This window comes from Aplysia californica, unplaced genomic scaffold (genome assembly GCF_000002075.1).
Source record: "Aplysia californica isolate F4 #8 unplaced genomic scaffold, AplCal3.0 scaffold00044, whole genome shotgun sequence".
Classification (NCBI taxonomy): domain Eukaryota; kingdom Metazoa; phylum Mollusca; class Gastropoda; order Aplysiida; family Aplysiidae; genus Aplysia; species Aplysia californica.
The window spans coordinates 1,603,056-1,621,002 of NW_004797314.1; the positions used below are offsets into that span (position 1 = coordinate 1,603,056).

Below are 17,947 nucleotides of genomic sequence, written 5' to 3' on the forward strand. Positions count from 1 at the left end.
TGTGTGTGTGTGTGTGTGTGTGTGTGTGTGCTTTTGGGAATGCTTTTCGGAGGAGCTTTTTTAGGGTTTGTGCGAGAAAAGATAAAGCCTGTTATAGATCTAATTAATCATGGTAAAAATACATAATCATGGAAAAAGAAAATAAAACCAACAATTTAAAATTCCTTTTCCGTTCTTTTGACGCATGGGAAGTAGCCTTGATATTAAATTATTTCCAGAAAGTATTACATGGGTGACGCCCCTTGTATAAAAAAGTCTCAACATTCTCTGTTGTCATTGAAACTGTGGAAACACTTTGAATACATTTGAATAATCCATCATTCTAAAAAGTCGAACTATGTTCGAAATCGAAAGCATTAAAAGCATAGGAAGACAGGCGGAAAAAAAAAAAATCTCCAATCGTGAAGATAGCGTTTGATCCAGATCTAGATCTAGTTTTGTACCTCAATTCTTTCCCATTAGACTTTTTAAAAATCTTTAACATAGCAACATATAAACTTCCGGTGTGGAAATTTCGCCCTGCACAATTGTCGGCTAAGCTTAGATACATCAAGTTAGGATTTGATTTAACAAAACTACCAAAATGAGTAAAGAAACAAATCTAAGATACGAACAACCACACAACCCTAGTAAATTATATCAAGAATATACAAAAAATTTGCAGGTGAGTAAAGAGATGAGGTTTATATTAATTTGTGCTCCAGTCGTGAGGTACCTAGATTCTGCCTAGATATATCTAGCCCTAGCCTAGACTAGAATAGATCTAGTTAACCAAGGCCTATGCCTAGGAACCTACACGCCTGCTACTGAACGTTCTGTACTTGTGTTTATAGTAAGACTAAGAAGAGCATTGATGAGCTCTCGGTTTAGGTGTCAAAATTGGCCAATTGTCAAAAATATCTTTAAGAAATAAAGGACAACACAGAGTAGATCTAGACAGCAATGGAAGATACTGGGTAGGCCTATAAAAATAATATATCAGTCGATATGCCGACTAGATAGCCTAAAGATCTAATCTAGATTAGATCTAGATCTAGAGATCTAGTAGGCCTATGATGTTGTAGACCTATGGATGTTGTGCCGATGGTGAAGTTGAGTTGGTGCCTTCGCTACAGTCCAGTTGGAGAATGGCAGTACCAGCCCCATTAGCTGTATGTGTGACTGGTTTGGGGGGGGACTATGTACGTGGGGTTGTGTGCTTTCTGCATGGCTCTGTTTCTTCAGCTGTGGTCAGGATAATTTCCTTGCCATATTCAGCTGCTTGCGGAGAACACTACGCCATCAGCTGCGGACAGTAGAGTTGGGTCGGGCTCGCAAAATTAGCGTCCGCGAGTAACGAACTACTCGCTGGCACTACCCGCGAACGAGTGGACAGGTAACGAGCCGTCCGCTTGTGAAGAGCAGTTCACTACTCGCTACACATCGGACAAAGACAACAGTTCGTTTAGCGAGTAAGCGGATGGGCGGGTCGGAGAGACTCCATGCATTGAGCGCACGGACGGACGAACGGGGAGCGACTCCTTCCATTGTATACTACTTACAACCCCCCCCCCCCCAAAAAAAAAGTATCCATTAAAAAATCACCCTCCTGCCCTACATTGTAGCTTGGCGTTCATGGTGGAAATTTTGAGTAACAAACCCGTCTGTCCGCTCGCCCCAACTCTAATGGACAGCAGCTGTGTCTTCCCAAGTCTCTGTGTTAATGTCCACAGCTCTATGTCATGCTTATTACAGACCTCTTTGAAGTGAGACTGGGGGTGGCTACTGTTCTCTTGACTGAGGCAAGTTCTCCGCTTAATATGTTTTTTGGTATGTGGCCATCTTCTTTTCGGTGCATACGGTATTATGTGGCCAAGCCAGTTTAGCCCGTGTTGTCTGAGTAATGATAACATGGTGGGCAGGCCAGTGGATGTGAACGCCTGAGTGTTGGGCACTTTGTTGCTCCATTTTGTACCGATGATGTGGCACAGACAGCACATGTGGAAACTGTTCAGTTTGCGTTTTTGCTTGGCATAAGTTGTCTATGTTTTGCCGTCATAGAGGGGAGTGCTGACGATGTAGGAGTTGTACACCGGTTGCAGTTGTCAGCTTTGGATTTTCCCAGATGTGATGGAGAAGCGTCCATATATAGGTTTGTTTGCAGCTTTGCCGGTGTGTTTATTGATTTTGGCGTCCAGAGATAGATTATTGCTTTTGGTGGACCCACGGTGAGTGGATGACTTTAAGTTCATAGCTGTCAATAGGGATGACAGGTGGAGTGTTGGCATCCTGAGTACAAGGTTTAGGAACAATTAAGGACACAAAGATATGAAAAAAAAACAGGACTAGCAGACATCCCCAGATTTATACTCCGACAAAAATGGAAATGTGCTGGTTACGTCTGTAGAATGAAGGATAGCCTATAACGGATGGGCAAAAAGATGCACTGAGTGGGGACCAAGAGCTTTAAATGATGAAGAGGTAGACCATCAGAGAATGGGTTGGTACAACACGAGGTACAGAGAACAGCCAATAGGACAGACTGAAGGTCATTGTTGAAGGGCTACATGACATCTTGCTGTTGACAGGACAATACCTTGAAAGAAAGAAGTCTAATATAAGAAGAGTGTTGGACTGCTGATCTACCGAGTGCTTCCCCATTCACACTCCTATTCACATTCATATTGCCATCATCGCTTGTCATAGTGAGGGTACTTAAAGGGTGGATAAAAAAAGTAATGAAAGTTGTGAAGTACCTAAAAAAATCTTTAATGCAGTAGACTTTGTGTGCAGTATTTCAACCTTCACAGCTGCTTCTGGAAGGCACTACAGTGGCAGTCAGCTTCTGGTATGCCTTGTAGCCTTGAATATACAGTTCTTGCTAGGTCCTGAATGCATTCAAACTTTTGTTGAGCACAGAAGTCACAGGGAGTTGAGTCAAGAATACAAAAAAATACCCCAGTTGCTCAATGTCGTCCTGGCAACAGCAGGAACATATGAAGCATGCCGATGGCTTGATTTCTCTGATGTTCAGTTCAACCTACTGTCTTTCTTGGGTGACCTATGATCAAGTGTTACCACGCTTTTTGGTAAACAAAGACCTTAACTTTATAAAAAACAAAGAATAGAAAAAATTAAACATGTGGTTGGGAACACGTGCTGTGAACACCAATTGAAGCATCAAAATGTTGTTTTTATAACGTTACCTACTTTTTAGAGTACTTGGTATTATTCACAAGAAAGGAAAAGGGGAAAGACTCAAATGACCAGATTTTTTTAAACAATCAGAAAGTGATACCTTTTTTTTTTATTGCCAGCATAGAAATATAATTCAAATAACTCTCATGTTTAATCAATAAACACATGTAGATAAGCCGAAATCAATAAACACATGTAGATAAGCTGATTTATTTGCACATACTGCTGTCATCTTGCTGTACAATCCTAATTTATGTACCATTCTTCCATTTAATGCTTGCATTGTCAATTATTTTTATCAGACATTGTATCAATACCTAGATCAAACGGTCGCTTCTTTAAAAAAAGAATTACCAGTATTTCTGTATTACTGTTCAACTTTACATGTCTTTTTTTTTCTTTCAGGCAAATGATCAGCTGCTGATCAATGACATTGATCAAAAAGTGTGAGTATTATACATTGTTTTTATTGAGGGTTTACAAGTATTATTTTCAGAGACTAGAAATAAGTCCCTATTAGTCCCCAAGCAAATTTTAAAAAACCCAAACTAATAGACAATGCAGAATTCAAATAAGGGATGTGACTGGTCCTTAGCAGTGATCTCCAACATCTCAGCTCGTATTCAGGGAAGGAAGAGCAGTGACATACTATCTCATATTCGACTGGTGCAAAGAATTGCACGTGAACTGCCTCTTATCAGGTTTTTTAAAATTAAGAAATGAGGCAAAAATATATTTCTAAGACAAATCTGTTGCAAACGGATAGTTTAGTAACAGTTTTACAATACAATAAGGTCATATGTTTCATGACTCTGTGGAATCAAGCGCTCATCAATTTTTGGGCATCTGGAGTTATTGGTTCCATCTGAAAGCTGTTTAAGTGAGTAGTGAGTTTAGACTGAATTAATGTCAAGCAAATGTTGGTGACACGGGGATCAGATGGGTGGTCACTGGGGTGTGTCCTTGAGCAAGACACAACAACCCTAGCTCAAAATACAAGGCGCTGCACAGTGGCGAACGACAATGGCATGGTTGTAAACTGTCTGTCTTTGTGTAATAGTGTATATTTGTGTATGTATTTATGCATGTATTTATGTATGTGCGTATTTGTAATTATGTATTTATGTATGTAAATGTTTGTTTGCCATTGTAAACCAAAGTGCCCTTCCGAGACAAATAAAAGTGTAACTTATTTTTTAACTTACATATTTACTTGCCTTGCTTTCAATGACCTAAATATCATTTTATCTTGAAAAAAATTCAAGATATTTGCAATTGAAGGAAGTGAAGTGGTATGGCTTCAGTGGTGAAATTAACGAAAAAGTGGCCGCCAAAATTTGGTAACCCAAACAGCAAAAGAGTCTTTGAAAACTGAAAATTGACATATTTTGTGCCTTTAATCAATGTTTTTCAGTAAAATTCACATGGAAATGTGTTTTTATTTGAACCCAAAAGAGGTGAAGCCGAAAAATAAAAATATTATAAAAATGTCCAATACTGGCAGAAAAATGCCTGTTTCTCAGATTTTTGTATTCTGACGAGTGCCTGATTTCACCATGCTGCCTCACATATAAGTGCCGTATATTTGAGATCTTACAAGGGAGTAGCAAGCAAAAAAAGAAGGAGGAGAAATCAAGATGATAGATGTTTTATAGGAAAGAAAAAGCAAACCGCACCAGAGCACCTGCCAACAACCCATTGCAAACAGATGCACTTTGGACATTATCAATTAATAGATAAACTGTTCGCATAGGCGAACACCTTGCATAATATTATTATCATGGTGGTGTCTAAAACATTCTGCTTGTGGCTCATCAGGCCCATGTGGGAGTGCTGCTGATCTTTTTCTCTTTCTCTGAGGGCAGGTGAAGGCTAACCTTGGTCTTTTCTCTGCTTTTGACATTTTTTTTCTACCTCTTGGCCTTAAGGCGTAGGCACATACCACAGCCATTTAACATTCATTTTAAAATGCTTATGTGTTATTTAATATATAATATTTTCCTTCCTTCAGATGAAATGAATACTTAATCAAGTGGTATGGACTTAATAGATGTACACGCACTTTAATTATTTTCCAGAATATTGTTTAAAATTGTAATGTTGCTAAATATTGATGTATAATTTGCCTAAATTTTTTACAGGCTTGATCAAAGAGAGCTCCATGACAAGTGGTTTGAAAAGAGTAACCTAAAGGTGAAAGCCAAAGCATACCAGTTAGGGAAAAAGCAGTTGGAACAAGAAATGAAAATGGTGGCCAAGGCCAATCTACTGGTAGGTGCTGTGGTATTCATTTAGGAAAAATATCATGAAGGCTATTTGTCATCTTTACATGTTTGGAAAAATTTCCTGTTTTGTACTATGGTAGGTACAATTGACTTTGTTAAATATGAAGTCATTAAACACAATATTCCTTTTGACACGAAAGGCTTTCAAATCCCCTTTTTTTAATCCCTCTCTATTCAATGCATTGCGACTTCCCTTAACACAATAAAAAAATTTCCAGCAGACTTGTTCTTGTCAACAAAAAGTTGCCCATTTATTTTTTTTTCTGCTCACACAAAATGTGTTCTGTAGGCTGAGACCCTCCTTCAATATTTTTCTCTCTTCCCATGTGCACGAGGTGGTGAGAGAATTGGGATAGGAAGACAAGACGCTAGAAAGCTGGCGACCATCACTAATTCATTGGGAATGTTCCCAAAAGATTTCAGGTTCTTTTTTAATGTGCAGCTTTGATTGACCAATTCCAAGTTTTGTCATTTGTTTTTTTTCTTAAACTGAATACATGCTGTAGCGTGAAAATCCACCAAGTAAACAGTTAACCTGGTTTGAACCTGCATGAGGTTTTTAACAAGGTTTCCCTTTTTTTAATCTCCAAAGGTTGGCAGCTCTACATTTGTTATCAATGAATGAAAATCAGTTACACTAAGTTTTTGTTTTTCTGATTAGCGCTCTGCTAAACACCAAAACATTCTCTTGTCACCTGAAGTGCATTACATAGGAGTTTTACTGTAATGTAATGTTTGTAAAAATATTAAATCTCCTCTCTCATACTCAGTGAAAGAGATATTAAAGAGTCTTAAAATTCTTTCTTTTGACCTTATTAAATCCATAGATTACCTTTCTTTTCTTTTCTTTTAAATTGAAGACATTGTAGGGCTATGTGTCTCAGAAATATCTAATAAATTAGACTGATTACAAAAAAAAATTACCTGCTTTTTCACATTGTCTTGTAATATTTTGAATACTATGATTCTTTTCTTTTTCTTTTTCAAGGTTCGCCAGAGGGCCCTCGCTCTGCGGATAGAGGCAGACCAGAAAATGTATGAAGAAGAATTGGCACAGATGGGGAAGACTTTTCACAAACAACGTGTTTGAGACCCTTTGTATGGACCTATTTATCTTTTCGTGAGCAAAAGTTTTTATGTTGAATGGTGGAGTCTTGAGTAAAGCAGGTATTGAACAGAGAGGAGTAAGTGTGAGACTGATATATAAATTGTTGTAAATTTACTACAGAGTGCTTGTTGTAAGAGTCAAAATCACTTTTAAAAAATGGCTTGTGCATGAAAGATGTACCACTGTACTTGTTTGGACATACTAATATGTAGCTGTGATAATTGTCTTTCACTTTCAAGCTGAAAACCTTCACTGCATTTTGAAAATTTGGCTGACCTCACTCACAAAGAAGTCAATACTTACGGTAAAGACAGGCAAGATCTTGAGTCATTCCTAAGCAACAATTTAATGTAGAGCCTCTCACTCAGACTATAAGGTTGCCTTTTACCTTCTGGCAACGGCAAAATCTCATCTTGCAGAAAAGTAGAAGCCTATTTCTTGTGAAGATGCCTAGTTTGTCTTGCAGTATTTCTGCCAATGATGATCTATTGTAATATTTCTCCTTGTGGTCGTATAACAATGTTCTCTATTTTGGAATTACTCTTATGGATGCAATGTGTGTCTGAAAGTTGTTGAATATATGAATATAAGTGTCTATTTTGTGATATATATATTTTGTGCTATGCCATAAGGTTTTGTTGTAAATAATTATGCCTCATGTGAGTCTTTTCTCTCCATTTCGCGCTTCTTTGACATAAATCTTAAGTTTCATCTGATGTGTATTTTTCTGCCTATCTGTTTCTGCTAATCTGTATTACTGATGAGATAAAAGATTTCCAAGAAAATATTGTGTTGTTACAGGAACCAGTACTTTAAAACTTTCTGAGAAAGGCTATGAAAAATTCCATTTTATATTTTGAAATAGATTTTTATGATCATCAACAGCTTTCTTAAATCTAGAGCGAACCTTCTTTGTCTGTTTCTTTTACTTTGTTTGATTTACACAACATTGGCAATTCAAACGGATGCGCATTTTCAGAGACTCTAGGCTCATACTATGTTGACCTTCACATCACATTTTTATTCCTGTTTGAATGCATTAATGAATAAAAATTATCACACTAGGTTAAAGTTGCATGAACATTGTTCATTTCATAAGTAACTTGAAGCATTAAACATTTACAGATTCTAAAACCTCTGCTATAACTTTTTGGTCTTATGTCTTTTGATAAGAGTGCAATTGAAGGAAATTCTATTTTGTTTTGCTTTTTTCCGCCATCATTCATATGGCAATATTCTAGACCTTTCTTTGTTGTATATATTGATTATTGATTCATTCTTATTTTAAAAATGTCTTACTTTGACTACACAGTCAAATCTGCCTTTGCAGTTACCTCTCTACAGAGGCCACTTGTACTAACCACAGCCACTGTTCCATGACAACCGTATGTCTTTTCTATATTTTTAAGTTGTACATAGTGGTCCCTGTCCAGCACAGCCATAGTCCATCATTTTTGTGACAAAACAGCCTCATAGCAGTCACGTGCTACAAAAGTTTTCCGCTAACTCATCCTCAGACTGAGTGTACATTCAATCAGTGCAAAGATTATTTTTATTTTTTGAGGGCAAGTGTTTTACTGCGCTCACAACTGCATAAGGTCATATGAGCACGCGGGACACACGTAATATTTTCAGTTGGTAGGATATTTTTAATTTTGCGCAGGTGGAAAGATGATTTAATGATAGATCACTAGTTTGATGCAAATGATGTTTCAAAAGATAGTTGTTAGCTTTGTTCAGTCTAGTAGGTGACTATGAAACTCAGATCCTATCCATAGCAGTCACCTCTCTTTAATGGTTGTATTCATTTAGTTATTTTATCTCTGCGTTGACCAGGGGTTCCATGATGTCTTTAGTCAATAGAAAGTGAAGAATATGATCAATCTGTCAAATTTTAATAAGAGCTGAATGGCATTTGTTGGATGGGTTCCTTTTTCAACTCCATTTACACCAATTTCATGGCATAATATGAAAGTGTCTCGAACTCTAAATCCCTTCTGGGATGGCTGTTTGCTCAGTATTAATAGTATTATACTGTATTCCTGCATGGAGTACCCTTTTTAAAAAATCCAATGGCACTCTTGGCATGGTCATTTCAAAGATGGATGTTTAATTGGAGGTCCCTTGTATGACAATCCTTCCGTGTTGAAAGAGGAGATACTAAACTTGTATCATATCGAATTCAATTCAACAAATCATTTTTTTTTCTAAAAGGTGTCTCTAGCCTTGTGAGCTGATCAAATTTCACAATGTCAAAGCTGTTTGCATTGTTAGAGAATGGACTTCTTCTCTCTTCTCAATTAACTGCTACGCCACAGATGCCGATCATTAATGAATGAAGTTTCACAAAGGCTACCTAAAACTGAAACCTAATCAAGGTGTCCATCTCTGGTTGCTGAACAGAAACAGTGTTGGAATTGGTATGAAATGTTAACCTGAAAAAGACATTTGTATCTTTAAAAAAGAAAATGATTCAACTGTATTTGATCTTATGATATTTTCTTTGTGGAAGAAACTAAGATACTTCCACCAATAATTTTCTATCAGCAAGCCACTACACAATTCCCCTAAAAAAACTCTAGTTTCTTATAGCTAATGGTTATCACTACCGGAACCCCCTGAATGGGAGAAGAGTAGAATTATTGGGGGCCTGTTGGTGGGCACTTTGGCACAGTCTGTATTTTTCTACTTTCCTGCGTGACTATTATCAAGATTTATTTCTGTCAAAATGAAGCAGACATCACTCAAACTGACTTTCTGCATGTCCAAAGATCCATGGGATCAGTGTTGTTTTTATTTTTGTTCTCTTTCAACTCAAACAGTGGAAACATACACTTCAGTTTTCAACCGCACACATAAAAACGTAAAAGAAGAAGACAAGAGACTCCTGATTTTTTAACCATGATTTATCATATACACATCAATATCAACATTCACAGATCCGTTAGTACATGTCTTCTATTTTGTCAAACATCTACTCATTGACATCCATGCTGTGTTGCACAACAAACCCCATGCTCACCAATTGGGCTGTGTCATGACTTACTCTATATTATCAATAGAAGACGTGTGGGGGCATAAGATGAAATTTTAAATCTCTAGCACACTGCTCGTCATTACTTACGAATCAAAATGTGTTGTATTGTGCTATTTCTATAGTACGCAACAACAAAGAAAAAAAAAAGTAAAATAAAACTCTACAGGGAAGAGTATCTCATTCATCTCCAATACCACGAAATGATCATTAAGTGACAAATTTCTGTACTTAACGAATTGCGCTCTTCTTGTACTGATGTTTGTCATGCGATGTTAAATGTTATCGAAGCCATTACAAATGAAAGTTTGTTAAGTACTGGTAAATACAAAGATTTAACTTATAAAGCATCTCAGACTGGCAGCTTGTGGGTAATATGTAGCTAAAACAATATTATTAGTAAACATTCATACTTAAAATTAATCAGCAACCATATCTATCCACTCTCACAGCACGAGTTACAACATAACCGGTAACTCAAAGCTTCATTCACCGCGACATGTAGGGGATGGGAAAAGGAAAGCGTGATTTGATGTACTCCGACTGAATCGTGAAATTTGTGCAATGTAAAGTTGACACTGAACAAGAAACATGAAAACAGAAAGGCTGTACAAAATTCACTAAGAGGCAAGGTTTGCCAGAGCAGATACAGTATTTACATTTCATTTCCATGAATAATGTCACAAATGAAGCATGTTTGTTCATGTTTATTTTCTCTTTTACACAAAACGCATTCATTCAATTTTATTTCAACATTCATACAAACTTTGAGCACACAGCCTGATGAGTGAAAAATCATGAATATAATTAACAATCTATAAAAATTTGTAATATATGTATACATACATATACATTGTGACAATTAGGCAAGGCTAATAATAGACACACACAAAAAAAATTCAGGCCAAATTGAGAGGTTGATCATAAAGTACAATATTTCATTTGGTCAGAGCTCGTTAACTTAATTCATTCATATAGTTTGTTTAGATATTTACAACTCACTCACTCAAAACCAAACATGCTCTTCGGAAACACCAATCATTTAATTAGAGTCAGCACAAACAAGTTCATAAGACTCACTTATGACAGTGAAGGATATGTTGTTCCATTTCACCGGAAAGTATGGCAACTGCATGTTCATATTAGATATAGACATATATTATATACATGTATGAGCCATTCTTAAGAGGTCAGTTTAAAACACGGTTACAAGTAAATATGGTACCATTTTTAATTAAACAGCTGATTTTTGTGTTTTTCTGTCTGTATTCATTCCAATGATCAACTTTGGTATGTTCAAAATGTCCTAAAAAAGAAAGAATATCAAAATCACAACAGAAATGTTTTGAAATGACTACTGGCACCTTTTCGTACTCTACATAATCTGAGCACACTTTGAGAATCTAATTGTTTGTGATTGAGCCTTGTAAACTACATCCACATAACAATGCTAAAAAAAATAAGACGTTCGTTGACACATTTAGACTGTGGCCCGATTTCCTATCAAATGGTATAGATTCTTTTTTATTTTTAGACAAAGTGTAGTTTTTTTTATTCAATTCTCCTTTCATATCATTTCTCACAGTTGGAGAAAAAGAGACTATGTGTGATCACCCTTTAAGAATGGCTCATACATTTCCAAAGCCTGTTCTAGACTCACTTCTCCCAGTGTTCACTGATACTGAAAGTACAATATATTCTTATAATTAAAAAAAAACAATCAACATTATAAGCACAGCATCATGTAAGCCCCTGACAATTCAAAGGCCTGTCTTATCTGCGTACAACATGTAGGCCTGCAATTGCTGTAAGTTGCACACCCAGAATGTGTCCTCTTTTCCATTTTATATGCTTCATATTATATGGGATCTTGCTTTTTCACCCCAGTATGAAACTGGGGTTTATTTTCCAATTACTATTAGATTGTAGTCATTCTCAATTTTCAGACAGCCATATGGTCTACACTGTCCAGATTATCTTCAGTTAATGACCAGGGAATTTTTTTAAAATTTAGAGTCCAAAATGACTTTTTTCTTAGACCTTTAACAGCTAAAGAAGGATCTCTGATGCATGTGTAGCCTTCTCCAACATTTCTAGAGGCAGACTTTACATACCCAGGAATCAAATGTGTGAAAAATCTGAGACAAAAAAAAACAACCCATAGTATCCTTTCCCTGAAATTCAATTAGAAGTAAGTCCTTTGGCATGAGAGGACAATATTATACACCCTCGGTATGTACTTTTGAAACTAATAGAAAGGATATTTTGATCATGGTCATGGATTCCACTGCTTAATAACGTACTTTGTGTATCCCACTACTGGTACTGGAAAGGGAGATTTGTCAAACATTAAGATAATTGAGAGTTCTGTCCTTAGAAAATATAGCCAGAAAGCCTACAGGGAGAGAGGAAGCCAACAAAATTTTCTCAGCGAGAAGTTTCTCGAAGAATATCTCTTAAGTGTTGTAACAACAAAACACACTCCATAAAGATGTGCTATTGCAAACAAAATAATCTCTACTTCATTTACCAACACACTGTTGCAACATGGTTACGCCATGGATCTATTCATACTATCTTTGTACAGTGAGATGGAGAAAAACTTAGTTATGAACAGTCCTACTATAAATGATGGAGTTAAAATTTGAGAATAGTGAAGGAGAGGAATTGAAAGTGGCTCCTCTTGTTCTCCAACATCTAGGGCAACCATCACATAAGCATTAATAAAAAGTCCCATCTGTAGTGAAACATGCCATGAGCTATACCATCAACTTACATTGTAAAGACACCTCACAAGACTGAAAAGCAGAATAATTTCAATGTATTACATCCTTGCAGCCAACTGAGCTGAAATGAAGATATTTGTATACCATATATAAGAAACAGTTACAAATAATGAGCGCTCAAATGGAGATGTCATACTGTTTCACTAATTCACTCACACTTGCACAAATCTGCTCTGTTTCATACACTCTCCAAATCATATACAAAGGAGTCTGCCTAAACCAAAATCAGCAGGATCACCTGATTTTCTTTGATTAAGCCATGTTTTCAGTTAAGAGAGATTTCTCAAATGGCAAAGAAAAAAATAGGGATTCTGTTTTCTTTTGTTTTACCACTGTTTTCAGATTAACAATGTTTGGTCAAAGTGGACTCCACTGTATATCATCAAGACAAGAACAGGTCAATAATTCTCAACGTTTTCTTGTGGCACAATCAATCTGTCCCACTGTACAAACACTGGTCTATGTGATAAAATGATAAACACATATATCCAAATCGGCTTGATAAATGTGAGATAACCCACCAAGATTTTTCAACTTGCGTACTCTGGCATATGCACAAAATTTATTTTTTTTTAAAGAAGTATCCGAGAAGATCAGAGCAAATTTGCATTTATCGTAATGTACAAAACATTCATGCTTCAGCACATTGATAATAAGATTCTAAACTTCTTACCAACAAGCCAGCTACATGTCTTCTAAGGTACAATTAAGGTACAATTAATTGGATACATGAAACCTAAAGACAATCTGAGAAACATCTGGAAGTTTTGAGAAAAACTGGATAGGCAGGTCAGTCAGCACGTGCCATTTTTGTCTGAACAGGATTGGTAGTGTTACGTAGCACTCAAACCAACATAGCAAAAGCATCAACACAAAGTCATGAAAGCTGTACACAAAATCTAAACAGTTTTTCTCAAAACTTTTCTTCTGTGGGTTGATCATTTTTAGATCTCAGGTATCCGTATGGGAAAACTTTTGCTAGCAAAAAAAGAAATCAAAAGACCATTGTTACAAATTATACTACTCACGTGGCCAGTCTCGGCTTGGCCTACAAAGAATCAGAGCTTTCATCTCATTATCAACTCTGGTTCTTACACAGAAAACTTACTTTCAACAATTTCTTATCAATGGGTACTGAATGTAAATTTCAACGATACACAATTATGCTTATTAAATCAACAAAAATTATTCACTTACTCTTGAAATGTCACTTTGCAAGGTTTCTACCTTGCAAGAATAATCATGTTAGTGAATATAAAGTTTGTTTAAAGATTAAATTCAGAGCAGGATATTTATTCAATATGACAAACTTAAAACAACAATGAAAAACCTTTTCTTTCCCCATCTGCTTTGTTCAAAGGATGGTAATAAGCAAAATCCACAAACAATACATTTTATATGAAACTAAGGAAACTGGTCCTTAATTTAGCACTGTTTTAAGTTTTTCTTTAAAAAGAAATAATCTCATTTTCAAGGTATCAGACCTAGTAAATTAACAAAGGTCAAGAATAACAAACAGATATGCAGATTGACCTATACGGCACTCAATGCATTCATCTTGAAATAAGCTTCACACAAAACAATAATTATCCGATGAAGTAAGTTTTGACGTCCATATCAGATAAAGAGCCCTAGAAAGCTGTGGCCAATTTGCTGGCTTGGCTACGTAAGTGGACACGCCCCACAGCTATGATGTGACCATTCGGCACGACAATCCTCGTAAGATGGTTGCTCCCTCGTTTCTCGGCGGATTTACCGACCGAGACTATGACGAGCGCAGGACTTTGCCGCTTTGCTTCCACTGATGAAGGAATGATGAACAGAGACATAGTCTATCACAGATAGGCAGGGGAGCTCTTGTGATGAGCTCAACCCATCGTAAGGAAACATCTTCCTGACAGGTCTCCTTGCATCCAGATGAACTGACCCTTTAGATCACCTGAAAGTTTGTCACAAATCAGTCCCATAATAAATCTGAACTTTTCTCCTCTCAAACAACCAAATGAGTGGTATGGTACTCTTAAGCGTATCATAGCAGTCATTCTTTTTGAGCAGAGCAAAAACTTCAGGATTTGCCACAGAGTCCGTCAAAAGTATTAACAGACATATTGATATTTGCGAAGTTCAGAATAGCCAGCACATTTCTGATGGCTATGGCATTGTTGAATAAGGCAACCAGATGAGGAAATTCTCTCTACCGTCCACTTTCATCAGTTTTCTAATTTTGCTTTACTTTCCTCCCAGTGCAGGCACCATGTTTGTGAGTGCTGCCCCTTGGCAACACGATGAGCACTTGCGTTCCTGCACAGAGGAAAAAGAAATCGAAACAAACTTATTACACACAAGATTTTATAACAGTTTGACTTTAACCCTTTCAGCCCTTGACACCGGTACACTGGTGGTGCGTAAAACTGCCAGTATGCCTAGCCACCAGTACAGCACTGAGCGAGACCCCATCCCCAACCCTGCCCGCCTGAGACAATGAGACAAAATGTGTACGTAAAACAGCATTGACTACAAAATATGTTATTGATTATTTTGAAGATCTTTATTAATTAGATGCTGGTAATGACAAGGACTACCCTGAGTGGGATATGGAATGTGATTCTGACAATCATCTTAAGGTTAATAATTTATCGCTCAAGAGCTCAGGCAGAGGGGCACGATAGCCTCAGGAGGCCAGGGCTCAAAGGGTTAAACTAAAGTTTTTTTTGGTCAGCACGGAGTAGAAAAAGTTTGTATGCAGTGAGAAAAGTAACATATCCATTTATAAGCCTTCTACCACTGTTTTTACAAAAAGATGTACAGGTGCATCTAATTGTGATGTGGGAAAATTTGAAATTAAAGCGAGAACATAATGAATTTTTATCTTACCCATTGCCGAATGTCCTCCTGATATCTCTCGAACTCATCACACCATTGGTCAAACTTTCTCATCCACCGTTGTTCAATTTGTTCCTTACCTGAAATGGAAAACAATGAGATTTGAACTTATTATCAAGAATTCTTAATACAAGATGTATAAAATGTTCAGGTTCAAAACTAGTGATGTTACACCTGAGCCATCCACTTGCATAAATGTTTGCATAGACCAGATAAATCCAAAAGATGAAAGCTGAAGTTCAGACAAGAATAAAGAACTTCAGCAAAACTTTGCACACAACACCAAATTTCAGTGCAGATAACCTTTATCAAAACATAAAAACAAACTTATTTTTCTGTTATGGACGTGGACATAAAAAAATATTTTCATTGTTTGTAACTTCAATAATAATAATAATATAATAATAATAATAATAATAATAATAATAATAATAATAATAATAATAATAATAATAATAATAATAATACAGCGAAACGAAAGTTGGCATACGTGAACTTCATTTATTTTCTGTGTAGATGACATGAAAATACTTGTAATTGCCAATGTATTTTTTATTCAAAGGGGACAACTTTATTCATACTTACCTCATGTTAACTCGCCCGTGCAAAGTCTAAATCAAAGTGCTTGATGTTTAGTATGGCCTCTCCCAGCGTGATTTACTGCTACATATCGTCTGTTCATTGACTGAATTAATGTCCTTATAGGATAAGGCAAGCTGTGCCGAGGAGCATGACGGAAATGGTTCCAAGTAAAACAGTTGTCGTAAAGCTGTCACAGGGACACACGAGGGATATAGGCACGGTTTACTAGTGGATAGAGGCCAAAGTTTACGACACAGGACACGGCCTCAACTTCTCAAGGCGGCTTGGCGGGAAATAAACACACCGCGCTTTCCTCTTTTCCTGGTAGTACGCTCTGTGTTAAAATGGATGATTCAAGTGAACGTTCGACTCTCTCGCCTCCAGTTGAAGAAGACATTGATAAAAGATCATCAAAAGAGAAAGCAGCTCCTCGAACGATCCAAGTGTCATTCTTGCATAATTAAATAATTTTTTATCATCATTCTTTATGTTTTCAAAGAGCGTATGATACTTGCCAACGTGTTGCCTGTTCAAATAAATTGAACGAACCCACATCCTCCTTGTTTTCCTATCTATTTTGCTTTCCCGTCGTTTTTTCCACAACCACTGCACAACAGGATACATTGCCGATTGGTACTGGCAGATCTATGTCCCCTGCATGGCTTGTGCGGAAAGGAACACTGATCCTTTCCACTCATGCCGTGCCGTGCTAGGGTTATGATTTCAAATTATTCATTTAAGCAGCACAAGCCGTCGAACCGCAGGACAGAGGGACAGAATATACCGGTACATACCGCCCGAAGAGAGACGGTACGGTTAGGCACGAGTACACACGGTTTGGCTTATCCTGTGTTATTGGGGACTAAGGAATCGCCTGCCCTTCCTCGTGAAGTGCAGCTTTCAGTTCCCGACAAGTTTGCGCCGGGTGAGGCCTATTTCTAATCCTCCGGTCAAGGTCATCTTACAGCTGTTCTGCAGGGTTAAGGCCTGTTGATCAAGGAAGACTAGATCTAGTCCAGAACATTGATATGTGACGAATTTGAAATGTGTTTTGGCCGATCATTGCCGCTTGGGGTCGAGCGTTGCCATGCTGGTAAATTTCACCATGCCTTACCATGCAGGCCAGGAGATGACAATGAAGAATTTGGTCACAATACCGTCGTCCTGTGAGGTTGCCTTGAAGGGTGACCTAATTCAATGATGAGCAGAGATTCCACCCCATTCCATCACACTTCCGCCACCGAATCGTTCCACTTGACGGACGTTGGCTTGATGAAAAGTTTGCCCTTTTCTTCTAAACGCTCTTTCTGTTCTATCAGTGCGACGGAAAAAGAAAATGACCTAGACCACTGATGAATAAAACACTTTATACCAACGTCTCTGATACAATTGCCAATGCTTTTGCGCCCAAATTTGGCGAGTTTTTTTTCCCCAATGAAACCAGAATGGCTCCCCATAAAGGGCGATAATCCCATAATCCAATATCTCGTAAGAATCTTTAAAAAAAACTATTATATGCTAAAGGACGGTCCAAAGTGAATGACAATCTCTGCACTTGGTTGGAACAGGTTTCGAATATGGGTGTTGAGAATAACCAAATCCAGGCGTAGAGTTGTCACCCTTCGTAAGCTACTTCTAGGCCTGTCTTGGACAGTTCCAATGGTGTTAAAACTTTGGTTCAAACGTTGGATGGTTCTTCTGCACACATTTACGTGTCTTACAACAGCATGTGGCGCAAATCCAGAATTCATCATGCATACAGTGCGTTCACGTTTGTTTTGTTTTTTTAAATAAATTTTGATATATTGAAAACTGGTAAACAAATGACCCAAACATTAGGTAAGCGCTATTTGCAACGCCGCGGTCTGAATAGCTCCCGTGCTATTTGAAACGCCAGTAACGCCTACCGTCGTAGCCATCGTTTCTACATGATAATATTGTAGTTCTGCCTGAATTGTGGAAGCTTTCTCAGTATAAACCTCCTAGGATTTGACTCCTTTTTTTATGACGTTGTCTTATTCCGATCAATATTGGGTAGATCTAGATCTAGAAAAATCTAGATCTAGATTAGATCTAACAATTGTTTCTGACA

General features: G+C 37.3%; 2 protein-coding genes across 2 annotated transcripts in view; one reads left to right on the forward strand and one right to left on the reverse strand.

The window, feature by feature from the left end:
• The first annotated feature begins 477 nt into the window (after window positions 1–477).
• Window positions 478–7,713, forward strand: LOC101862098. Its single transcript, XM_005092329.3, has 4 exons — window positions 478–664; window positions 3,583–3,623; window positions 5,319–5,448; window positions 6,451–7,713. Exons 1-4 carry the CDS (start codon window positions 584–586, stop codon window positions 6,550–6,552), a joined length of 354 nt encoding a protein of 117 aa, XP_005092386.1. The 5' UTR covers window positions 478–583; the 3' UTR covers window positions 6,553–7,713.
• Window positions 7,714–9,458: 1,745 nt separating this feature from the next.
• Window positions 9,459–17,947, reverse strand: part of LOC101862330 (semaphorin-2A) — a 17,477-nt gene continuing 8,988 nt past the window's right edge. The window contains exons 14-15 of the mRNA XM_005092330.3: window positions 15,265–15,353; window positions 9,459–14,691 (exon numbers count right to left, since the gene is read on the reverse strand). Of these exons, the coding sequence (XP_005092387.1) occupies window positions 14,620–14,691; window positions 15,265–15,353 (161 nt within the window). The 3' untranslated portion in view covers window positions 9,459–14,619. The remainder of the gene's footprint in view (window positions 14,692–15,264; window positions 15,354–17,947) is intronic.

Excerpts from the sequence above, each read along its gene's own strand:
- LOC101862098 (XM_005092329.3), top strand. The coding sequence starts at position 584 with ATGAGTAAAGAAACAAATCTAAGATACGAACAACCACACAACCCTAGT. Across the intron at positions 3,624-5,318 it reads AATGACATTGATCAAAAAGT|GCTTGATCAAAGAGAGCTCC; the intron begins GTGAGTATTATA and ends AATTTTTTACAG. Across the intron at positions 5,449-6,450 it reads TGGCCAAGGCCAATCTACTG|GTTCGCCAGAGGGCCCTCGC; the intron begins GTAGGTGCTGTG and ends TTCTTTTTCAAG.